This window comes from Amphiura filiformis, chromosome 19 (genome assembly GCF_039555335.1).
Source record: "Amphiura filiformis chromosome 19, Afil_fr2py, whole genome shotgun sequence".
Classification (NCBI taxonomy): Eukaryota; Metazoa; Echinodermata; class Ophiuroidea; order Amphilepidida; family Amphiuridae; genus Amphiura; species Amphiura filiformis.
The window spans coordinates 12,314,877-12,341,707 of record NC_092646.1 but is presented as its reverse complement, the minus strand read 5'-3'; the positions used below and the strand labels follow the sequence as shown (position 1 = coordinate 12,341,707).

General features: G+C 36.7%; 1 protein-coding gene across 3 annotated transcripts; it reads right to left on the bottom strand.

Moving 5' to 3' along the window:
• Nucleotides 1–1,381: 1,381 nt before the first annotated feature.
• LOC140140928 (serine/arginine-rich splicing factor 1A-like) lies at nucleotides 1,382–26,831 on the bottom strand. 3 transcript variants are annotated; one of them, XR_011857334.1, is made up of 7 exons: nucleotides 26,715–26,831; nucleotides 15,124–15,369; nucleotides 13,808–14,013; nucleotides 12,100–12,278; nucleotides 11,149–11,397; nucleotides 4,247–4,617; nucleotides 1,382–1,576 (listed from the first exon to the last, which is right to left on the bottom strand). XR_011857334.1 is itself a non-coding variant. In XM_072162688.1 (5 exons), the coding sequence occupies exons 2-5, from the start codon at nucleotides 15,333–15,335 to the stop codon at nucleotides 11,266–11,268; spliced, it is 729 nt and encodes a 242-aa protein (XP_072018789.1). In that variant the 5' UTR covers nucleotides 15,336–15,369; nucleotides 26,715–26,831; the 3' UTR covers nucleotides 6,297–11,265. The 3 variants fall into 3 exon arrangements, 2 of the variants coding, with proteins under 2 accessions (XP_072018789.1, XP_072018790.1); XM_072162688.1 differs by lacking the exons at nucleotides 1,382–1,576; nucleotides 4,247–4,617 and having other exon boundaries at nucleotides 6,297–11,397; XM_072162689.1 differs by lacking the exons at nucleotides 1,382–1,576; nucleotides 4,247–4,617; nucleotides 26,715–26,831 and adding an exon at nucleotides 26,620–26,640 and having other exon boundaries at nucleotides 6,297–11,397.

Below are 26,831 nucleotides of genomic sequence, written 5' to 3'. Positions count from 1 at the left end.
AAAACACCATATTGTGGGCCAAAATTGCAAAATTTTGCGTGTACTGGCGCACAAAAAATAACAAAACACCTCATTTGGGGTTAAAATGGTCTGAAATTAACATTTTTCTCACGCTAAATTTTAATGCTTCCAACACCACTTACGGAGCTGCTCCCTCTTGCTACACCAATGCCTGATGGGCTTACCTGCTACCTTTTTCAGCTTACTCCAGATTAAGTTTTGAGAACCTTTAGGCTTTAGTCCCTTTAACACAAGCCAACACCCCCCCTTCCCTTTTTCCGGCCACTATAGAAATACACTGCACATGTGAGATCAGCAAAACAAGTGAAAAGGGATGGCTGTTTTATGTGACCAAAATATTACTTGTAGTGTGTGCCATGTTGCCATTTAGTGGTTAGAAAACACTTGATTTTCAGAAAAAGTGGCAGGTTTACTGACTTGGGTATTAAAATTAATTTATGGCATTTTTGCAATTATTTTGTAAAAGAACAGTGTTTGATATAAGACTGGCCTTTAGGCCAAAATGTCAAGTCAACATCAATCCATAGCATTAACTGTTCAGGGGCCGATTTAGCGGCTGGCCACTGGTTTTCTCATTCTACCTGGATGGCCCAGTGTGGGCCAGTTGGGATTTTAGCATGATTATGAAGTCTTCCTAAGTGTCACAAAATATGGACCAGTGTAACATTAAAATTTAAAAAATTTAACAATTGAAATTTTGGCTTATTTCAAACATTGCCACAAAGATACTTTTTTGGCCAAGTTCTCTCTAACAAATCTAATGTTCAAAATTATTTCTTTCTTGTAAAAATCAAATTTTTTGTTTTCATCATCCATTTATCATAATTTCTCTTATTGACATCTGAAATTTCTTTCTGAAGCCTCCACAGGATTTGTTTCCTTGCCAAAATTAGATACAAGTATATAGATTTTTAAAAAGCTGGTCACCATATTCTTTCGCTGTTCAACATCGTGATTCCAAAAGTGATGCCAACAAGTCCAATTTGATCTCAAGCGAGTCAAGCCCCATATTTTATCCCTCTTCTTGGGTGCTCTAATGTAGAGAGCCCTAGCTATCCAATGTTCAAAATTCTTCTTTTGAATTCAAAATTGACTTCTCAAATTATGACATCTGAAATGATGACATCCAATTGATTTGTTTTCCTTCCCTTGCTAAACATCTGATTCCAAAATTTGATGCCATCTTAGAGATCCAACACAGCTGTTTGCGTACCAATCTTTTGAACCTCTTTTGTTTCCTTACGAATCTGTGATCAAAACCTTTTCCTTTTTATAATTCTTTGTTTCCAACATCCAAAATGATTTCTCTCTTGACATCCAAAATGATTTATTTTTTTACATCCAAAATGATTTCTTTGTATTCCTTCCACGCTCAACATCTGTTTCCAAAATTGGATGCCGATCAGCTCATCGATCCAACACATATATATCCATTGCGATCTCATGCACCGTATATAATAGTTTTCGATCCATGTTTGATCCTAGCGTGTACGTTCCATGAATGAATCATCTTAAACTTATGTTCATCCCTTTTTTGCATCCAGCGAAGGAACACCTTTAATAAATTTAGCAAAAATAGAAAGTACAAAAGAAATATTAAATGTCAAAATATATGGTTTATGCGAGGAGGAGAGGTGTCAGGAATGATAAGACGATGCCTTTATCAGTAATATCAGTAATATCTACATGTAATTGATTAACTCCAGTTATACAATTCAGCTGGTTGCCATGGGTGCTGCCATTTACACATTTTTATTGTTAGAAGAGCACCAAGAGACAGGTGATGGACATACACATGCAATAGCCCATTTTTTAAGAATGTTCATGAAAGTTAATAAAATTTACCCAAGCTGGTTTGGTATACAATTGGGGGGCACTATTAAAATTCTTACAAAACATTTTCCGATAGAAATAAAAATCTAGATGTAAAGTCTTGTTCTAAACAACTTCAAAAAATATCATATATTTTGGTATCAAAATAGTCATGCATATTGCTATCCCATTTCCAAAATACAGGATGATCACTAATCTACTTTAGTAGACTCTTTTCCTTTATCATCATCACTTTTATCTTGCGTCCCCCTCTGTCCATGGAAAACACTGTCTTTCCTAAATTCTGACCCAACAGCACAGCTATTAATCTTTAACGTTGATGGTTCACTCCGAAAACTGTTCCTTGCCGACCGCCCCCGGTGTGGTTCTCAGGGGAGCAGTTACGGAGTGAGCCATCAACTGGAAGATTTAGCTGTTGGCTCAGAACAGGATAGATGGTTTCCATGGTCAGAGGGGAAGGTCAGATAACAGTGATTATAAATTAAAAGGGTCTACTGCAGTAGACTAGATGATCAGACACAGCATGAAGGTCACCTTTCCAGACTTTGTGTTCACAAGCATTATCAGTAATGGCAGCTTCCAGTGCTGGCATCAATGAATTGTTTAATATGAATTAATAACATTCGATATTACTGTTTGGAACAGACCAAGTGCTAAACATGATGACTACTATCATCTGCAAAAGCTGCCACATTTGTTTGTACAATATAGAATGCAGATATTTTCACATAGAGCAGCTATTGCAGTGAGGGCCTTCATTAACCCCTGTGAACTGTAGGTTCTGAACATGCAGGAATTGGAGGAATAAAATCATTGTGTTTTGACTGTCATACATTTGTGTTTTCTCATACTGGCGATACCATTATTCCAAAATAGAATGCCATCAAAGGCTGCTTTACCTAATAAATAATGGAATTGTGTGTTATGCGAGATGACAGGTCACATTCTCATTCTTAAAAACTTTTGCTAAAAATGTGATTAAAAATATTTGCAATCAAGATTCATCTACCTGGACTTTGGGGGTCTGGACTTGAAATTAATGTTACCTGTCTGGTTGAATGGGCTTTTTCATTTGGAATACACATCCCCTTGGAATACACATCCCCACTTCTATCTCAATTCCCATTGAACTATATGGTTAATCCTGGTGGATTGTTTTTGATTTATGGTACATCCATGATTAAAACAATGGAAATCTTATACAATTTGCCCCCTATTTGGGAACTTTTTTAAGAATCTTCAATACCTTGCCCCCTGTGTTTTGGGTGTAAATGGTTGGACCTTGAATGGATAAAAAATGGGAATTTGGATGGAATTCCATACTCTTTCTCAAGGGGTGTGGTTTTCAAATGGAGTAACCCCATGTATCCGATTGGTTTTTGAGTAGCGGGCCGAGAAGCAGGCTGCCTTTGTAAATGCTGCAGCTTTTTCATATTGACTCACATAATACGGCTGGGAATCAATGAAATTTCAAGTAATTGCAAGTGTTTAAGAATGGGCTATTCCATTTGAAATCATATGCCCCCTGTGGAAGACATGACCATAATATCCCACACAAGGGGTATTGATTTCAAATGGAATCACCCATATATGTAGTGTATGAACGGTGTCTCGTGGTTCGGAAAGTCACGTAAAGCTGGTGGTCCCGTGTACAGGAAGAGTCAAATCCTGTGCACGTTAAGTGTCAGAAATATAAAAAAAAGAGAAGGGGGACCATCCCCGGTTCTGATATCTGTATTCACCTCCTCTAAGTTCCAGAGGACTTCCAGTATAGCTCAAATGAGCTGCAATAGGAAGTACTAGAAAGGAAAGGAAAGGAAAGGTAACCCCACTTGAAATTCACACTCCCTGCTGTGTGGAAGGTTAACGTCATGTCTACCATAGGGGGTGTATGGATTTCAACTGGAATAGCCCAATTGAATACAGAATAAAGGACACTAGTATTTATAGGTTAGGATTAGGATTAATATTATGGATTAAGGTTATACTGGTTTCAAGATTAAGATATTTTGATTTTGAGAATAGTGTTACGGTTAACATTTTAACCGTAACACTATTCTCAAAATCAATATATCTTGTTCAGTCAATTGAACTTTTGACTCATGTTTAGCACTTTGGTACAAATTTAGACATTCTTGGTGCAATGAGAGGAGATATATAGATGTGCGATAATATTATTCGGGTTGAAACTTTTTAAAAATAAATGGGTTTAGGAGCATGCATACAATCAACTGTCCTTGAACTTTAATAACCAAAAGTTTTAATGACAAAGAGAAATTGTCACATCGGCTGGTATTTTGTTATTTGTATACAAAACATGCAACTGAATTTGTAGCTATTTTTTCCAACCACACACACACACACATACTTAACACAGAACTCGTTATCATACCATATAAATTCCATCATCTGATTCGTGAAAATATCCTCATACGATCTGGTCACATGATCAGGTCACATGATTCACCTCCTTATTTTGTTTTGCTACCAAAATTTCCCTGTTTTCCTTCCTCCTTTTTCTTTCCTTCTATATTTTAAAACTGTATTCCTTCCTTAATCCGGAAGTTCCCTTGTTCCTCTATCCCTGGACCTTTGCCTATCCTAAATGATCCAAGGGATATTGCTCCTAATATGCATCCTCCCTCTGATCCAAGGGATATTGCTCTTATTACGCTTCCTCCCTCTGATTCCATCCTCGGAATCCCTTTTACGAGTCCTTACGTACATACTGCTCTATTTGTTAACCTTTTTTTGTCCTTGAATCTAGAAGAAACACATTGAAACTTGCAATTAATATCAAGAAAATGATTTATTATAACAGTAGAATGCATAAAATGTACCAAAAGAAATCAAGAATAATTACTATAAAATCTACAGAAGAGTTTTGGTGCAATGAAAGATTTATACCCATTCAATTTTTTTTTAAGAGTGTACCGGTATGTAGGTAAGAATTTAGCCATCCACATCTGCTCTCCTATGAAAAACATAGTGTCCAGAAAACTCTATTGTGCTCTTTGCAAAGTAGAGATATTGGGCTATTACAGTTGAAATCCACACCCCTATGGAAGACATGACCTTAGTTTCCCACACAAGGGGTGTAGATTTCAAATGGAGTCACCCATTCAGGTTACCCCATTTGAAATACACACTCCATGTGGAAGATTAAGGTTATTAATTATTTTAAACTGTTGTGATTTGGTAGTTCACAGCATCTTACGAATGGTAGTGAGCTTTGGCAAAAACTGCATTGCTCAATTCATAGCGAGCGTGTAGAAGAATTAAAATATCACAGATACACTTTTATAGGTGCTGCGGTTCTTAAGTTACGTTGTAAAGAGGGCTGAAACAACAACACTTTTGTAAAACGTACATAACTCATTAACAACAATAAATTAAGCAAGTTTGCAAAGTATATGATTTGTAGAATGAACTTTTGCAAAACATCAAGGCGTTAATTTTCAATAATATATTGATATAGATAATGAAAATCGATTTTTTAGGTTGCTTCGACCAACAATACCTCGTCTACCCTTAAGGTCATGTCTTCCATACGGCGTACATGTGGATTTCAACAACTGGAATAGTCCAATCACATGTGGTATTGATAAACAGTGAACTCATTTTACAATATCAAATTTAATGAAGGTATCTTGACAATGTCTCTTACAAAGTTGAAATAATTACAGCAATTGTTCTGCAGATAAAATATTTCAGAGCACCTTACATTTTTTACAACTATCTGCTTTTACACAAAGTATGAAATCTAGAATACACAGGTATACCATCCAGAGCAGGGGTTCTCAACTTTATTTGACGTCCGAGGGCCAAACAATTTTCACATGCAAATTAAAATTTAGTCTTTCACCAAAAACAAAACGTTTGAGGACTATTCGCCGGCAAAGTGACGTAATAAATCGGATTAACTACAATAGCAATAGGTGAAAACAATTTTGAATATATATATCGCGCTGCACTACAAGTAGGTTGCACTCATCACCTGTGTATGTTTGCAATCATAGTATTGAATACAATATTGCATTTGGAATCATAGTATTGAATACAATATCACTCTTTTCAAAGATACTAATCTTACAGGTGCAAGTGATCAGCAATTCAGCATGATATGGTTCAATGCAGAGGTATACTGCATGAATGAAATAGTGCAGTGTGGTATAATCAAAAATTATTTTCACCTATTGCTATGGTAGTTAATCCGATTATTACGTCACTTCGCTGGCGAATACACCCAAGGTTTCTTATGTTTTCCTTCACATTTAGAGTTAGACAAGGGCTATATACATCAGTCAGTGGTTGGTGAGTCACATGGCCCAGGGCCACCTCCACCTCTTCAGAACCCCTGATCTAGAAACACAGCCTAGATACTATATGGATAAAACTCAAACACTAGTGTACTGCACAGTAGCAATTTCTGTATTTTGTACATTTTGTTCATGAATAAGGGATTCAATTCCTGTCAAGATTCTTACATTTTTTAGAATCAATTTGATTCCCCCTAAACCATTAAGTTTCTACACCCTATATACACAAGGATCTCTGGCATTCTCCGCTTACCCATCTGTAACAGCACAATTATACATGTAGAACATCAAAGATGTACCCGAGTCTTTAACTTAGGAACAAAAAAAATTGCTTTTTACGAGATCATGAAGATGATTACACTTAAACAACTGGTTTCCAACCTGTTTATTTTGGTACTTTGGCACTCAAAAAGCATTGAAAAAGCTTCTTATTAATTTTTATAATACCTGTGGCTTATTTTTGTGTGCCACAAGAATATACCGCATTGGTCATGAAAATACCAAACTCGCCTTCAGCTCAGCCTGTATTTTTCACGACTGACTCATCATGGGGTAAATTCTAGTATCACTCAAAGCCATCCAATATTATAATATTACACATAACAGATTAAAAACGGTATTATCTTTTGACATCATCAAATAAATACAAAGTGTCTGTCAACTGGAAAGTGGGCTTATAACTGGGCCATTCTGGTTAACATCCCTTACACCTAAGATTTGACCTTAATCTCCCACACAGGGGTGTAGATTTCAAATTGGGTCACCCATTCAGGTAACATAATTTCAAATTTACACTCTGTGTGGAAGATTAAGGTCATGTCTTCCAAAGGGGTGTATGGATTTCAACTGGAATAGCCTTTTGTTATGAGTGTCACCATTGGGCTAAACCAAACTTTCTACATGCTAGATGTACCTACTAAAATATGCATAAAAATGACCCACTAATGTTACAGGTCTTATACAAACATAACTGCAGTTCATTTCTTCATGACATTTATAATTTATTATTTTCTTTTTTACTACAGTTTTTGGATTTTCTGCATTAATCTTGTGTTGTTGAGCATCATGTTACATAAATTTTGAATTTCTTTTCATAAAATGTCAGGATTTTGAAAAAAAAAAAAATTGATGGTGTTCTTCAGTAAATCTTGCAATACATGTCTTTATTGCTTACATAAATTCTGAGTATAAAGAAAGCCTTTCATGCCAGTTATATATTTACAAATTAATGCAGCAATATTGATGAAGAATCAATCAAAAATGGCAATATGGTAAAAAGGAAGCCATGTTTACTACATTTTATGGGAGGGTTTATTATAATGTACATATTACAACACACACAGCCCAAGATTTGGGGAAGCGAGCCATGCACCCTGGTGCAAAAAAAACCCCAGAATATTGGGCTATACCAGTTGATACCCATACAAGCCCTATCCCTATGGATGATATGATAATCTCTTACACATGGGGTGTAGATTTCAAATGGAGTCATCCATTCAGGTAATCCCATTTGAAATTCACACTCCTTGTGTGTAAGATTAAGGTCAACTGAAATAACACAATATAAATTTGTCCGATCAACCGAGTCTATTATTTGAATCTTCCGTATCTACTCAATCCTTCTCAAAACAAATCTTTACAACGTATTTGCTTTTGCTCAAGAGTACACTGCTACCAAAACCATGTGTGTGTATCTATCAAGATGGCACTGTGCCAAATATGAAACAATCTGATCCAATCAGGTCAAAGTCAGTAATGATGAGATAGAGATATTTGTACATCCATATCAAAAGGACGAATTTGTCGACTGCTACACATGTCTCTTATTACATAATTAGCTAGGACAAATACCAGACTCATCTCAAGTGGAGGTCACTCCAAATCAACCAAGTCACATGGTTCAGGAATGTTTTAGCTGTATTCCTAAAACATGTGATTTGGTGGTGATATGAAGTGGCCTCCACTTGAGATGAGTCTGGTATTTGTTCCTAGCTAATTATGTATAAGAGACACATGTAGCAGCTGACAAGTGCATCCTTTTGATATAATATGGATGTACACATATACAGGCAAAAATAAGGAGCAAATAACAAAAAAACCATTAGAAAATGGACATGTAAAAGGTATTCTAGGTATTTCAAAATCAGTAAGCTAAGGTACTGGTAGGTGCAAGTTAGTGATGGTAATAACTCAATTTTCAACCTTTCCGCCTTCAGTCTGAATGGATCAGATCATGCTCACCAAACCTAATGTGCACTCTTATCGGAGACATGGCATATCAGGCAAAACTGATGCCATCGTGGTTACTAAACCAAAAACACATAGAAAATCATCAAAACCTCGTACTTCCTTCTAAACTATTTACAAAATCATTTTACATTACTACATCTGAAAGAACTTCCAATTATTCACTAACAACAACTATTTGCCATGACAGTAAAATACTCATAATCCCCCTTCAGCCCTGAGTCATCTTATCATGTCTCTTCAATTGGCTTAATACATGATATAGACCTCTTTGTAGCCAATCAAAGTAGTTCTTAGATGCTTGCCAGATGCCGGTGGTTCCCATAGGGTTAATGTATGTTATAGCCCACCTCTCCACTATGTCTTACATATCATTAACAGTTACGGTATAGAAAATATGTACGAAAAAAATGCATGTACAAATGTTTTGTTGCAAAGACGCACTAAAGGTGCTGTATACACTAAAATAACAGAAAGGTATGAAATTTAAATAAAACAATTGCCAGGGCTGGAAAAAATTTTCATTTCTTGCGGAGGTAAGCCATATTTCACTCCAATGATAGCAAAATTTCTCATTTCTTTATTTGTGTATTTTCTTACATGGGGTGAAGCAAATTCCCCCTCCCCGATCCCAAAGAATGGGGTTACCTAAATGGGTGATTCAATTTGAAATCTACACCCCCATATTTCCAGGCCTGACCAATGCTACAAGGTTTGTCTGCAGATTTGAAATTGGAAAACACCATAAGACTTAAAAACAATTTTGTAGCCAAAATAAATCCAACCAATACATTGTTTTCATTTAGGAGTCAAAAACTACCTTCCAAGGAAAAAGGTGGCAGTATCTGTCACCATTTCCTTGTATTTTCCATCATTGGGCCATTCCAATTAACACCCAAACACCCCTATAGAAGACACAACCTTAATAACAGGGATTTCAAATTGGGCCACCCATTCAGATAATTCAATTTCGAATTCACACTCCCTGTGTGGAAGATTGAGTAAGGTCATGTCTTCCATATAGTGGTGTATGGATTTTAACCGAAAAAGCCCATTGCACAAGTCGTACAAAAACGGTTTACATTTTACAACTGGCAAGTAGTTAGTGAATACAACCGTTACCAGTCACTGTGCCTCTGCTTATCCCAATGAAATAGAACCAAAGAGTACCGACTCCACCATGCTTGCACGTCGCTCATGGAGGGCAAATAGTATACCTACAAGATTATTTCGGCATGCTCGCGGTAAACTTGACTGGTTTTATGTTCTGCGCCTAATGCCACTTTGTGCTGTGCCAATAATGCGCACTTAGTGCTACAGGCGCAGACCACTGTTAATGCTCAAGCTTAAGATTCAAATTATTGTTAGATTTCGGGTTCTTGTTGATAAATTCCAGAGGTACACTAATTATTGCCCTCCATGTGTGACAATCCAGTGGAGTCGGTGCTCTTTTGGTATAATCTCATTGTCGTATCCACTCTAAAATCTGTAGACATAATGAATCTGTCATGTGAGTGCAAGAAATTGAAATGGGCTATTCCGATTGAAATCCACACTACCCCTGTGGGAGATTTTGCAAATTTCTTCACACAAAGGGAGTATGTTATTCAAATGTAACTGGTCACAGGTAATCATTTTGAACCCATACTCCCCATGTATTATGGCTTTACCTATACCTTCCACAACTGGGGTGAGTATTTAAATGGAAGTTACCCAATTGCCCGGCCAAATTGTCTACTCTATTCAAAACTTTTACTCCCACTGTGGAAGACATGCGCTAAATCTTCCACAGGGTAGTGTGGATTTTAAATGGAATAGCCCAATAGCTGCCTTTTGTCATTTAGAATTAAAAGTGCTGTCAAAAAGTCTAGTCTGAGGGTAGTGAGACTTGATAATGCTTCTAGGAGCAATCCCAAAACCTGGTGCCCCATAAGACAAGCTTTTGACAAGTGTTTGGATTCCTAGCTGCAAATGCAACTGGCTATTCCATTTGAAAAACATAGGCCCTATGGAAGACATGGCCTTAATCTTCCACACAGGTAGTGTGAATTTCAAACAGGATTAGCCTAATGGGTGCTTTACATTTAAAATCTACACCCCCTGTGTGAGAGAAGATTATGGTCATGTCTTGTGGGTTTCGACTGGAATAGCCCAAGCTGTAAATGCAACTGGCTATTCCATTTGAAATACATACACCATAGCATAGGCCCCTATTGAAGATATGACCTTAATCTCCCACACAGGGAGTGTGAATTTCAAATGGGATTAGCTGAATGGGTGCTTCCATTTGAAATCTACATCCCCTGTGTGGGAAATTAAGGGCACACCATAGGCCCATATGGAAGAAATGACCTTAATCTTCCACACAGGTAGTATGAATTTCAAATGGGATTGACTGAATGAGTGCTTCCATTTGAAATCTACAACCCCCGTGTGGGAGATTAAGGTCATATCTTAGGGGTGTATGGGTTTCAACTAGAATAGCCCAATTTTAATATCAAATATAGGCAGCCATATACAGGGATGCAAGCTGACCTGAAGGAAAAAGCCTGAAAAGTGTGTGATTCTGGGCCAAAACAGGCTGAAAATAAAGAAAAGTGCGGGAATTTGGACTTCATGAAAGCAGGAATTCCAGCAAAAGCAGGAAAACTTGCATCCTGCATATATAACTTTCTTGCACAAACAACAAATTATAATTTACCAGGTTTACAAATTATCTTCTACTCACCAAATCAAAAATGTCCTGTGCATGAGTGCACTTTCATTAAAGGTGAGAAACCAGTGTGTGAAGGAGATAAAACTCTCCATTGTCATGTGATTACAAGTGTTGTGCAAATGTGAGGCGCTAGGCTCTAATCCCTGGAAGGGAACGTGAACGGGTGTAAGATCGCTCACGTCTGGCAGGAGAGCTGCTACGAGATCTTGATCTGCTCGGTGTGTTGCGGTCTGCGGTGACTCGGATGTATGCTGATTCTCCCTGGCGAGTGGTAGATATAGGAAAATGTACAAATACAAAACATTAATAAAATATTTCAGTATGAGGCCAAACAAAATAACAGTTTTGTCTCATGTCCCATGGGAGTTTGAAATCTAATGCGGTATGCGGTTTTATTTTATTTTTTATAAATTAAACAATGCCAATTTTGGGTATTTTATAATATCAAAATATAGGTAAATACAATTCTGTAAGCGTTACAATTTCGGAGTTGTGGTGCAGAAACAAAATTGAATATTGATTTCACAGCTAAATTTCGTTAAAATGTAAAAATAAAAAATACAAAATAAAATTCAACTTCTGCAATTTTGCTAGAGCAAACGCGCAGCATAAATCAAATGCGCGCGGGGAACATGAAACAACACTTTTTTTTGGCCTGATTAATGAATTTTTCATTTGATTGAACAATGACAGTTATAGCTGGGCACTACTGGCCAAATCATCTGCCTCTAAGAACTATGTTGATTGGTTAACAACAGGGCTATATCATGTATTAGGCCAATCAGAGATATGGTATGAATAGTCAGTGAGGCTGACGAGGATGCAGCTCAACATTATGAAAATGCTCTATTGATTGGTTACTCAGATGATTATATCTTGTAATTAACCAATCAGAGACACTGTCAGAAAGGCAGCACAGGGTTCAGAACTTGGCACAATTTGCGTCTGAACTCTATTACCCACCTCATGTGATTTGAACTTTGTATCGTTTAGATTCTTGACGGCGTATTTCATGTCATCTCTATGTAGGAATTCCACCACGCCGGTCCCTTCTCCGTTCTTGTCGACGTCTGCGTAACACACCTCGCCCGCTTCCCTCATGTGATCCTTCAAGTCCTGCCAACTACCTGTGGGCGGTAAACCTACATAAACAAAACATGGGATTATCAGTTTTGGGTCAAAACTACTTCTCTCACATGCTCTTCAAATCGCTGAGATCAAGTGCAGCACAGTGGTTATGAGCTCCGATTCTGGTGCAAGTAGTCCCGGGTTTGATACCCCAACAGTGGAGGGAAAATCATTGACAATCATCTGCATTTCAATTTTGGGGTAGATGAAGTAGACTCACAAACATTTCACAGCCAGTTCCGATGATGCTCAGGACTGGATACATATGAAAAGCCGACGATGCCAAGGAACAGGTGTATGAACTGGCAAAGTAGGGCATACAAGCCATCAATGTGATAAGAGCTCTATTAAAATGTAAACTGCAAATAATACAAAATAGAGTGTTAGCTAGAGAAAGAGGCAACTTCTTGTGTTAGAAAAAGAATTTTGCATCTTCCCTTTGATTAAATCTGCTGTATCATGTCAAGCCAACTGAGTGACAATTCAATTAAGATGTGAGACACAAGCCTCTTTATTAAATGAAAAGAAAGAGTACACTGCATTTTTTTCAGAATATACACAAATTTGAGGTCAGACAACTCTTTGTGGATTCCTGGTAAATGGAAAATGAAGATTCAACTTAGCATCACTGAGTACAAGTTCCTTTTTTTTTCATGTTTCACATTTTTAATCCAAAAAAAAAATGACATGTAAGAAATAAGAAATGTACTGACACTCAGACATGTCTCCAAAGTTCTATTGTTCACTTAAAAACAGCCCATATATAGCAAATGAGTACAGAGCTTTGGTTTACTACGGTGTAACCATTGGATAGGGGTTTAAGACAATTCTTTAAATAAAATGTTTGGGCGGAATTTTGTTTTTTTAACTGTGTACAAATTAAGGGCAGTGACAGATTTGTCCACACCCAAATTTGAGATTTCTTTATAACTTCTATGTTTCTTTCACTAGAAACTAATAGAATGATGTGTGTTCCTTCTTCACTATACAAACCATCTGGTGACAAACTGGTCATTGATTAGTCAATTTTAGCATCCTGTTTTATCTCCATGAGAACTACCTGCCTATTGGTCAAAAAGAAGTTTTCATTATCAATTGGGCCAATCAGCAACATTGTTACAAAAATAATTTCACCACGCAAAAAAATTGGGATGAATTGTAAAACTCCATTCTGATTGGTGATTAAAATGAAGATATTGTGTAATTGACCAATCAGAGGCAATGTTAGATCGGTAGGTAGTGTTCAGGGGATTAAGATGGTGGATTTTTTTGATTGGTCGAATTGCAATAACCATGATAACGGAAGTAAAATTTTCACTCACAAAACAACCCAGTAGTATTCAAAGCTCCATATTCAAACAGAAAAACTTACACCATGTAAAATACTGTATGTCTTCGAAGCCTTCAATTAAAAGGAAAATAAATCATGGTTGCAACACCAAAAAATTGACCAATCAGAGACGTCTATTCCAAAACCTATCGTCAGGCGGATTGTTTAGTGACTAAGGATGTGGCACAAGCCATCTGGTAACAGGTAACTTACCTGACACAAATATTTTGTAGTTTGATCGTGTTGGTGGGCCGCGCCCTCTACCACGCCCATATCCACCACCTCTATCGTAGCCTCTGTCGTACCCGCCGCCGCCGCCGCCACCACCTCGTCTGCCGCCCCCTCGAGGGAATTCCACTCGCAACTTACATCCGTCAAAGCTGTAACCATCTCTCTTGTACACTGCATCTTCTGCATCGCTATAATAATAAAAATGGGAGTCATCATATTGGCGTCAATGAGTTATTCTATTTCATCTCTGGCATACCACTTTGGAAGATTTAAGAAAAGTTTTCCACAGAGGGGGTGTGTTTTTCAAATGGAATTGAATTGTGTGGGTTAATTATTTTGAAACTAATACTACCCCTGTACATGGCTTTGCTTATCTTCCACAGTATTTCAAATGGTAAGTTACCAAATTGTCTATCCTATTTTAAATCCACACTCCCTCCGTGGAAGACTATAGCTAAATCTACCACAGTGGGAGTATGGATTTTAAATAGGGGTTGTTTTACAATAAGGGTACACAGATTGTCTCACTGGGGATGAAAAATGAAGTGTCTAGTTTTTCCTCAATTTATTTGTTTTTGTGTTATAGATGGGTCAAATAGGAAATCTGTAAAATTTTTAGGCGTCAAGTGTTCAGAGTTTCAAGTTATGCCAGAACATGTTTTTGATGTACACGTTTTTGTATATGTACAATTTTTCGGAGAGGACACATTTTGACGGAAACCTGACTTGCAACTTTCAAACATGTGATACGGTACATGGAAACTAAGTGCAAGGGGACTAAGTGTTATGAGTTTGTAGGATATATATTAGTGTTTTTCAAGAAAATATAATTTTAGTCTTGGGTCAATTTTAACTATGGATTACGAGCTTGTATTTGGAGAGGACATTTTTTTGACGGAATTTTCAACATGAATTTGAAGAAATGGTACAATCAATGAAACAGTCACAATCTTACATGGTTCTCAATTTTGAACAATCATGTTTCAAACATTACTTCTGAACAGTCAAAATATGTTTTTATGTTATTGCTAGCAGTGATATAAAGGTCAAATGAGACAGCTATTTTGTCCCAAAATCATACAGAAATGTGTATTTTCATCATTTGCTAAGCATTTCAACCAGTTTCTTTGTGGCTGCAAGTGGAACTAATAGGGGCCAATAATTAGGCATGGCAACTTTTAATCATAAGTTAATCTAATATTCGAAACAGGGCACAATATGGTGCTCAGCCCAAATGTAGCCTGATCGTAAAACAACCCATAGAATAGCCTATTTTTCATACAAATACCACTACTTACAGTCTGTCTTTAAACTCAATAAACGCAAATGGTGATCCATACGTCCGGTTTGCTTTCAAGTCAACGTCTAAAATGTCGCCGTATTTGTAGAAGAGATCCTTCACATCCCGTTCCCTCACGTCATCCGGTAGATTACCAACATAGATGCGACGGTCATTGTTTCCTGCCGGTCCACGTAACACTTCCCCTCTATCTCTCTCTCGATATGACATTTTGTTACAGTGTTTTTACCTCGATGTATTATACCTAATACAAATACAAACATGTTTTGTTAATTTTGTGTCATAACATTAAACATTACATTTACATGCGAAGAAAAATTAAAAACCTGTTCAGGCCTTTCCAAGTAATGATGTCACTAAATTACATGCATTTGTTTAATTGAGGTGCAATATATAGAAAATGGCAGCACAAGGTGCAAACAGAATCATTGAAGGTAGGGCTTAACCAAAATTACTTTTATCCACCTGATCCGATATAATACTGATTTTCTAATGTCGGCCATTATCCAATTCAATACGTTTTACACTCGTACTTACTTGGTCATATAATGAAAGTCACAAAAATAATGAATAATGAAAAAGGTTTTTTTTTTTTTTTTTTATTCCTGTGCTTGGAACTGGTGGAGGGAGAAAAACATACACAATGAACCACCAGTTCCCAACGATCATGAACAATTACATTTATATAAATTTACTATCACATTAATTTTTATACTTTTAATATTAGGCTATAATCCATACTTATAAAAGCAACAGGTACAGAGAGAGACAAAAGAGACAAAGACCGAGGACAAAGACAACATGCATGATGGTATTCATGATTACTTGTATTACATGTACTACTAGCTGTATAAATGGGCAAAAATGGGCACATAAACATGGAACATGGTGAATAATACAGTCAACATTATGCAGGCTGGCTGATTACATGAATATGTGTAGCATGAAAAATAAATGGGAGTAGTAAAATCAGGAAAAAAAAAAGTAAAAAAGCAAAATGAATAATACTAAATTGATATTCACTCTCCTGAGATGTCAAATAAAAAATTTTTAAAGTGTTTTCCCAATTTACCCTTTTTTTCTGCAATTTTATATTCAGTTTTAAACTTAGTTTTGACCAAATTTAAAAAGGCTTGAAAATTTGGAATAATTTGTTGAAACTTACACCTGTAAACATAAAACTTGAGACAGAGAATACAAAAGTTCAAGCATGTGTAATGCTTTGTACTAGTGGTATCGGTCCCAAACATTTTTTCAAAATTAGAAAAAATAAAATTTTCACCAGTTTTATTATAAAATAGAGTTGTAAGTTTGTTCCACAAAGGAGACACACAATCGCACTCACAGAATATGTGAGCTAAAGATTCATTTGATTTCTTACAAAAGAAACACAAAGGCTTAATCTGTTCTACCAATTTTATAAAGGAAATTATTTGTGCAGATAGTTCTATGAAAAACTTTAAAGTAAAATGCCCTGAGGTGTGTTTCGATGGTACATTTAAAATTATTTTCATGAATGGATGTCCAGTCAATTTCCTCTTCAACTCCCAAAGTGTCAATCCAATAAACCTCTGTATTTTCTGGTCTATCCTGAGTCTTTAAAATGTTGTATGCAAATTTTGTCACTATATTTGTTTCAAACAAAGTTTCCACAATTTTATCAAAAATGTTCACATCAACATTCATGGGATTTTCAAACCATTCAATCAGAGTTCCATTCATGAGGGAATTGTATTTCCGTCTATCTCTAATTGGAATTTCATACTCAATGACAAGATCCTCAAAAGTCTTAACTAAATTGTAACCTCTATTAAGATCAGAAAGAGTAGAAATACCAAGATTACTCCACTCGGGATAAAAGAAAAACTGTTTTGTTTTCAGCGGACATTTTTGTTCCACCAGATTGGATCCTGCAAGTGGTAATTTCCATAACCCATATTTTCCTTTACTTTGTCTCTATACAGATACCAATTCTTTATGGTTTCCGCAAGCTGTGAATTTTTCAAGGAATTCAAAACACAGTTAGGGGCATTAGTTTTGAACAAAATTGAAGTGTCATGGTTGAAATGAGAAAGAACATTAACCTCCAAAAATTTCCAAGTGCTAACAAAATTAGGGTCTAATAAATGTTTTATCCAAACAATTTTCTGTGCTTGGGAAAAGGCAACAATGTCAGTCATACGAAGACCGGCATCGGAATAATCATTACAGAAAAACTTCCGCTTCACACGGTCATTACCCCATTCCAAATAAACTTGAAAAAAAATAGTGTTTAATTTTTTTAAAAAGATTTTGGGGATTGAAATACAAAGCACTGAAAATAAATACAGAAGTTGGGGTAACAAAAGGCTTTTAATTACAGTTATCTTTCCAATCAAAGACAAATTTCTAGAACGCCAACAATTACGTATTTGCTGAATCTGAATCAATTTTGGGACAAAATTGAGTTCATAGAGAGACTTAGTGTTCAATGAAAATTGAACACCGAGAGTTTTAAAAGTATTTTCTTGCCACACCAGCCCGTCATCCTGAAAGGGTTTGAAAGGGTTTCCTTTTAGATTACCAATATGAATAGCCTCGGACTTACTCATGTTTAGCTTACAACCAGATAACCTAGCAAATTTATTTAATAGATTAAAAAGGTTCTGAAAAGATTCCAAATCACCATGTAAAAAACAGGTAGTATCGTCAGCTAAAAGACTGACTTTTTTCTCAATGTTGCCAATCTTAATACCTTTAATTTGCTCATTATTTCTTATTGAAACTGCCAAGACCTCAATCGCGCGAAGAAATAAAAGTGGTGAAATAGGGCAACCCTGAAAATACCACGTTCCATAGTGATTAATTCAGATAGAAAACCATTGTTAATAACATAACTCTTCCTATCACTATAAAAGGTTTTCATCCAGCGAATAAAATTTTCACCAAAGTTGAAGGACTCCAGGACCCGAAATAAATAGTTATGTTCCACACTATCGAACGCTTTTTTTCCATATCAAGTAAAATAATGGAGCCTGAAATATCATTAGAATCACAATATTCAATAAGATCAATAATTGTACGGATATTGTTGCCAATATTTCTCCCTTTCATGAAGCCGAATGGTCTTCATGAATTATATCCTGCAAAAATAATTTAAGACGATTGGCCATAACTTTAGCAATAATTTTGTAATCTGTGGTGAGAAGAGAAATCGGCCGGTGATTTTTAACAAAAAGGGGGTCTTTATCTTTTTTAGGAAGCAGAGTAACTACACCATTTCTTTGAGAAACAGACAAAGAACCATTTTCAAAAGAATAAAGGTATGAATTCATAAGCATATCTGAGATATCATTGAAAAAAACAATATAGAATTCAACTGGCAAGCCATCCAGACCAGGAGACTTATTCTGATTCATAGCTTTCAAGGTCGATAAAATCTCAGATTTGGTGATTGGTTTATTAAGGGTGGTTTTACTGTTTTCAGATAAATTTGGAAGATTGATTTCATTCAAAAAAGTAGCAATGTCCTTTTCAATGTCGGGAGTCATCTGGGATGAGTATAAGGATTCATAAAAAGAATGAAGTTCTTTGAGAATATCTTTATGGTCTGAGATAATAGAGCCATTATCTTTTTTAAGAAGGTGAATGTTTTTCTTTTCATATGAACGCTTCTCCAGGTTGCAAAAATATTTGGAACTTTTCTCGCCAAATTCTGCCCACTTGATGCGAGACCTGACTATCAAACCAGCAGTTTCTTGATCCAAAATTGAATTAAATTTTTCCTCCAAAGAGCTCAATGTTGTAAGTAAATCTGAGAGTGGGTTCTCGACATCACCACTGCAGTGATTTGATATTTTCAGTTTGGTTTCATCAATTTCAATTTGAAGATATTTTTAATCTTATCTTTCTCCTTCTTTTTTCTACTACAGTACTGGATACAATGACCTGTTATAGTGCATTTAAAGGCATCCCACATAACATGGGGATTACAAGATGCATTACTATGAATATTCTTATAATCAGTAATTTTATCCTTAATAAAGGAAACAAAGTCTGCATCATGTCTTAAATAATGGCAATTTAACTTCCAGTAACCTCTGCCTCGAGGAGGCTCATTAGTAGAAATTTTACATTTTACAATAGAGTGATCAGATTTAACACCACTAATGATACCAGAATCGGAAATATTATCAGCTAAATCAGTGGAAACAAATATATAATCTAATCTTGAAAGAGCAGGAGGGTTTTCTGATGTCTAGTAAAAACCCGTAAATCAGGGTGTTCATTTCTCCACACATCCAAAAGATTAAATTCTTCAATGAGTGAAATCACAGCGTTACGAGAATTGATATTGGAATGGGAAGGGCGTGAGCCTTGATAGTCCAAAGAGCTTAAGGCAATATTCAAGTCACCAGCAATTAATAAATGAGAAGAATTAATATTGTCAAGTCTGGCGAACACAAAAAAAAAAGAAGTCGGGATCATCTTTGTTTGGAGCATAGATATTGAGCAAGATTAAATGAAAATCGTCAATAATAACATCCAAAATCAAAAATCTCCCTCCTGGGTCAGAAAAGACAGAATTAACAGTGATTTTATGATTTGATTTGATTTGATCAGAATACCAACCCCTCTACTATTGGAGGCAAAACTAGAGAACCAACAGTGACCACCCCATTGAGATGCCCAAAATTTTTCATCAGCTACAGCGGAGTGAGTTTCCTGTAAAAATATTATATCGTCTTTCTTTTTGTGAAAAAGGAAAAAAAAATTGATTTGCGCTTAAAGTTATCTTGGAGCCCTCTACAGTTAAACGAGGAGAAATTAAGAACCATATTTTAAAGCGAAAAAAAAGTCACTCTCCTGAAAATCTGTAAGAAAATTACTTGTAAATTGGAAGCACAATTTAGCGTGCCTGATCATGAAAAAGGTTATAAAAATCATTGTTGGGATTAGGACAATCCATGCTGAACACTAAAAAAACCTGCAAGGAAATATACATGTACATGTTATGTGCATCATTATTGAAACAGAATATCATACATTTACATTTATCATCATGGTGTGCCCAACACTCACAAACAAACACAGATGGAACGACCAAGACAAAAAAACACAGACAAAACAAAAACAACAGTAAACATGAAAAACTTCATCAGTGAAAACCAGCAAAAGGTCAGAACCTCAGAGATTGGGAAACAGTTCTGACTGTCAGGCAAACGCACATAAGCCGGCTGCCAATTTATGGGCGCCCCACAAACAAAAACATTCATTTAAAAGAGCTGGATATCTGATATCCAGCATTACTACATGAATAATGATAACACATGTACCGTACACACCTGTACTGTACAAAGTTCTTGATAACGGTCTGGAATAATACCAATGAATGATGACATAAAAATTACAATGCAATATGAAAGTTCAAGAAAGCCTAAACAATGCAAACTGGAATTACAATGTAGGCCATTGTACATGTAAACAAACAAGAATCTGAAAGTAGCCCAGAGACTTTTTTCTGGGTTCATTGTGAGTGGTCACCATTCAAGCATCCTTATAAAATTATAGAGTCAAATGTTGCAAAACACAGCATTCAATTTACTGGGGAAAAATGTGAACTCATTTCGTGAGTGAAAAACAACAACATTTTTCAAATGGCCACATTTCAAACAACATTATCAAAAACAGTTTTTGTTGTTGTCAAAGCTATGATAATTTTTCCCCACAGAAATATTTCAGTCCACTTCAACAATGGGAAAAATATATGAAAACAGTTGAGTTGACCACACAAAAAGGTGGCGTACAGTTTTTTTTTTCATTTCCAAAGTACGGAACCTCATTTCCAAAGTGAAATGAAAAAACCTCAATTATTTAAAAATAATTACGTCTTTTCCCAAAATGCGAAAATACTAGTTCAGGTGACATAAAATAATCAAAATTTTAATGAGTCTAAAAAATGATAAACAGTGCAGTGAAAGCTTAAAGTCCAGCAAAAGAATTCAGTCTGACTGTCCACCTGTATCTGGCCTCTTGTAGTCCTTGACCACTCCATTGTCCACAAACTTGAGAATTGCTGGGAACTTGAAGAAGGGTCGTTTTCCATCTTCACGTAACTTCTTCAATGCTGGCAAAAGATCCTTACGTTGGCTCTGTACCGCCTGCTCAGATCCTCGGAGACAAAGATTTTGCTGTTCTGAAACTTCTTATTTTTGAAGACAGCAATGGCAGCTTTTACTTAATCTGATCTTTGGTTTTCCAGTTTGAGAAACAGGCATGAATTGGACGGGCTTTTGATTTGGGGGCATACTGGCCCTGAATGTATTGGAGTACGATGGGCTCTTTGAATACCAAGATCAATATCCTTAACACCAACGAACTCACCAATGAATCTTGCAAGAAAGTTAGTACAGTCAGACGGATCTGGTTCTGCCCCCTCAGGGACGTTGAAGAATACAAGATTATTTCGACGGGATCGGTTCTCCAAATCGTCGATTTTGTCAAGAATGTTGTTCAGTTTTTTTTCCATGTCCTTTATCTTTAGGTCACATTCTTCTTTCACATCTCTAATTTCGGCCCTAGTAGTAGCGATAAAGTCATCAAACCTCTTCTCAAAACACTGAAACCCCACTGGTGCGATGTTATCATTGTCATGATTGTTATCATCGCCGCTGCCATCTTTGACCGTCACTGAACCGCCGGAAGCACCATTGTCACCTGGGATATCCATGTCTTCATTTGTAAGCTTATCAACATCATTGAAGTAGCTCAAAGTTTTCTTATGTTTATTCTGTCTGGAATCTTTCGTAGGTGTATTGGCCTTCCCTGTTTTGGAAGGAACACTCATGTTGAAGAAGAACTAGAACAAACCCCTCCAAACGGCAAAAAAAGTAATTTGTTTGCGGAGCGCCCAACGAAACGTGGCCGCTATTCAATGCTCATCACGTGACCCGAATAATGAAAAAGTTACCGTACTTCACTTGTTTTCAGAAATGTGACAGGAAATTCTAGATCAATTGTTCTAGGCAACTATACAAAAAAGTTCTCTAGTTGACCTCAAATGAACTTTGACCTCAGTATATGACCTTGAACACAACACCACCATTACAATGTACCGTATTCATTCCAATAAGCGCCCAGGGCGCTTAACAAAGTCATTTTGGGTGGGCTCTTATTTTTTACCTGCTTTACCTAATTTTTCGTAAGGGGTGTACGTGTTGATTAGAGACAAATTTATGTATGTTATAAAAGGGTCCTGAGACGTTCTAGTAGCTTTTCTGATGTAGAAAATGTATTGCAAGTTTACACAGGACTTGTAGTCCTCCAGCTATTTCACCATATCGACGTCTATCTGTCACTTCAACATTGATGGTACCCTTTAGCAAATTGGAAATTTCCTGGGTGGGTGCTTATTGGGGCACGGGCGCTTATTGGAACGAATACGGTACATGTATGGACGGTCCTATAATGCAGCTTTGCTTGCAATTGGGTGAACTTTTCATGTGAGACCAGATTTTGTATTTTCAGCCTATTTACAAGTTGACCTCAAATGACCTTTGACCTTTATTATATGACCTTGAACACCACAATTACATAAATGCTCCCATAATGCAAATTTGGTTTGATATAAAATTGGATCGATTGAGTCCAAATTTATTGGTCGAGCTATGAGTTTTAATTTAAAATATGTGTTGGATCCAATATTTTCACACACTTGGATTCATCAAAACATAATAATGGTTGTAATAAGGACTAACAGTTCATGTGAGACCAGATTGTGTATTTTCAGCCTATTTACAAGTTGACCTCAAATGACCTTTGACCTCAGTATATGACCTTGAACACCACCAATGGATCATGAGTGTTCCCATAGTGCAGTTACGACTCAAGTTTGGTTGCAATAGCATTTGAACTGTTCATGTGAGACCAACATTTATGGAATCGATTCAATCGATGCATACCAAAATAGTTGAGCTTGTATTACCGTGATTTCGTCAAATAGTCGCCCCCTCAAATAAACGCCCCACCACTTTTTTTCAACCAAGATGTTAAAAAAATTCTGATATTTCCATGCTATCTTGTGTAGTAAGCTTACCAAGTTGCTCACATGGTTGATAATAGCAGCAATAAATGGCGAAAATCTGCATCGGCAACCCGGCAGTGAACCAAAAGTCAGTGTCAAAAGTTCATAGTTCGTCATTTTAGCGTGACTTTTAAGCTTACCTAATGATTTTAACGGGAATTGTCGTGCTAAAAATGATCTCTAATAAACGCCCCCCCCTTGGGAAAATGTAACGCTCCCGGGGGCGTTTATTTGACAAAATACGGTATTCAACTTTCTTCTTGCGCTGTCTTTTATTTTTTTGCCGACCAAAAAGTTTATCGGCATTCGGCAGCCAAGAAGAATAATATGATGAACAAGAACCCTATTTTTCCATTTCCCATGCATCACTTAGCCTTTGTAGCTTTTTGAGCAAATTACAAGCTTAGCTAGACTTACTGAGAAACAGGAACTGCCTCTAGGGTACAACTAGCCTAGCAGTAGTACAACAAATCATACCCAGAATATTTTCTCAATTTGAATTTTATCCTTTCTAGGTATGACTGATTTTACTGTAAAATTTGCGATATTTTATTAAGCTTATATGAAAAATAAAATCACATTGCTTTCCAGTTCCGTCAAGTCTTCGTACTCCTCAAAGCTTTCAAGTTTCAAACTACCGCATCCCCACATACTTATTTAGGGATCGAGTGTGCCCTGTGTGGCCTTCTTTCAGTCCAAACTAGTATTGTACTTTGTAGCTTCATTAAATGTGTTATTATCATGTTGACCTTTGGCCTGTGAGAACGGGCCTTCCCCTCAAGTTGAAATATCCATATCCACGGAACATTGCCTTCATACATGATACACTTGTTTTGAACGACGCCCTGAACCGTGACAGATTGGTACAGTAACAAAAATGTTGTCACAACGTTGTTGCTGGGTAGCGGGCTTGGACATGTGCATGAGCTGCTCAGCTCAGTGGAAAATCAAAATGTCGAGGCAACTGTCCATTAGCACGTTTTTTGGTGGGTGCAATAGCGACGCCGGTGATGATGATCATGTGATGATCATATGTGTTTTTTCTTTTGTTTTGAGTAGTAGTAATGATACTTTATTAAATCTCGATTTTGGCAGATATATATACAGATTACCAAAAACTCGGATGACCAGATTTCATAACCTAAACCTGGCGATCCCGACTTGGACCAGTCGCTATATAGGTAAGCCCCGCAAAAAATGCAATCTCGGTTTTCTCAAGAAGTCTCGCTATTGAGTAATTATCTTGCTTTTACAAGCAATAAAACAAGGTGTTTAATGCCATAAAAACTTCCGAAAATCATTGAGTTCCATGCCGTGTTGCCAATCAGGGCTTACACTTAACTTTTTTAACAACTGGTCAAGATGCACCCACCCACCAAGTTTGAGGAACGTGCAACCCCTAAAGCAAGATTTCACCCCCCCAAAAAAGGAAAGAAAATATAGCTCGGGCAGTATTTTATGTTATTTTTTCAGACACTGTTTTTTATGGATTCACTCGACCGGACTGCCCGCCGGACTGTCACTAAAATACACAAATATTTTCTCATAAATCAGCTTTAAGGTCCACAGTGAATGGTTTGAGTAGTAAATATAGAATATTACATGTGTTGTTACTTGGATATGCCAGAAAATGGACCGTTTTTGTAAACTCGGGCTGGAAAATCAGGTCAAACTCAGTTGGACATAATGGTTGTCGAATTCTGCTACCATGCGGTACAGAAATAGATTTTCGTGGTAGATATGAATCAGGGTTGCAGCTACGCCCAGCACCAAAAAAAAAAAAAAAAAAAAAAAAATTAAAAATATTTTTTTGTTGTTTTTTTTTTAAATTTTTTTAAGAAATGATTTTTTTCATCATAAGAGGAGCAAAAAAATTTTTTAGGGGTGATACCCTTAAGCGGGCCCCTGGACCCCCGGCCGTAAGCGTGTGAGCTCCACGCACTACGCGCGCTCGGCTTCGCAATAATTTGCCACCTGGCATAGAAATTGGCCTAGCTACAACCCTGATATGAATATTTTAAAAGCGAGAAAAGCACTAGTATAAAGACCCTTTATAAATCATGTTCAACTGAAAACCTGTCACACAGGCCAGTTCAGGACATCGTAAAGACAGGTCCGCCATGTAGACACTGACAACAGGCCACACGGGCCAGCCAGATCACCGTACAACAGACCGTCGTGATTCTAGCTGGCAATGGCCCCGGACCGCCAGCGCCAAATTCAAGCCCTGTTGACAATTCATGTCATCAAGTAAGCTTAAAATGCATTCACCAGTGTGTAGTTTTAGTGCTTAATTGATCTCTAAAATGTCATGTCAAGGTAATTGAATACTCAAATGAATACTAAATTGTAGTAGTTTATTGTTGCATTTATTGAACTGAGAAAGGATTTATGCAAACAACATATATTGAGGTGGAAATATTATTTGAACTTCTGTTTACGTTTTTCGTCCTTCGATCGTAGGTCGGGCGCAATGTTTACATAAATTGGACTGCTTGACTCCAGAGGGCAGTATTTATTTTAATTTTTAATATTCAGGGATTTTTTTTAATCTCGGTTTTTAAAGCAAATTTGGGGTAAATCTCACTTTTTATTTTTTCATATCTTGTTTTTTGCCTTTAACAAAAACGCAGTAAAACAATGTCAAACACGCTTGAAAATGCATGATACGCTAGCATAAATTACCACCAAAACGAGCGTACATCAAACACTTGTGCTACGCGAAAACTTTGGAGCTGGCATCACCGGTTTTGTTACCAGCTATACGTCAAAAATTGCTATAAAAACGTGAATTTTGGAACAAAATAAAGCTTGTTGGATAAAAGGTATGTTTGTACAGTTGAAAACATGTTTAACCTTGTTGCGAAAGTTTAATGTCATAGGCCTACTGTATTCTCTTAGTCTTGGTCGGGCTGACGTCAGCCTTGTTGTAAAACTAGTGTGCGCATGTTCAGTTCCCCTTTCTCGAGCTGGTTGCTATGCGAGCGCTTGTGCAAAGGGGACGAAGGGGACAATGTTCCCGGATGTCCGACCGAGTGAATAGCTCTGTTGGTCTAAAAGTCAGGATGGCCCTAAACCTGACTGGTGGTCAATCATTCATGCTGGTCATTCGCCGGATAACCTCATTTTTTTTCTTACTTGTATATTATACACACTGCTGTAGTGTAGGTCGATGAATCACCCAAAAAATAAAAATGATAAAAATCTGTACTACAAATGGCCTACAAATATAAAGTACAACTGCACTGTATGAGTATGACTCATGGCCATGGATTAATTCGTAGGTCATGCAATCATGAATGACAATTAATAACAGTGCATGTACTACTAGTACTAGTTTTTTGTAGGTAAGCCATGTAAGCTTAGTAAGTAAGAATAAGATAACACACCATGACACATATTTACAAAGGCAACAAAAACAGTATAATTCACCTCAATTAACTCCGAAAATAACAAGCATTAATTCTGACTTAGAAAATACCAACTACCTACAAGGAAAGTCATGTAAAAGTTGTGTGAATACTGACCTCAATTTCTGACCTTCCTCAACTCAGAGTCTCAGCTCTGCAATGGCGTCGATAGCGCTAGTATAGGTCACATGACCACTATCAATTAGCTAGACGCGTTAGCAAGCTGTGACATGT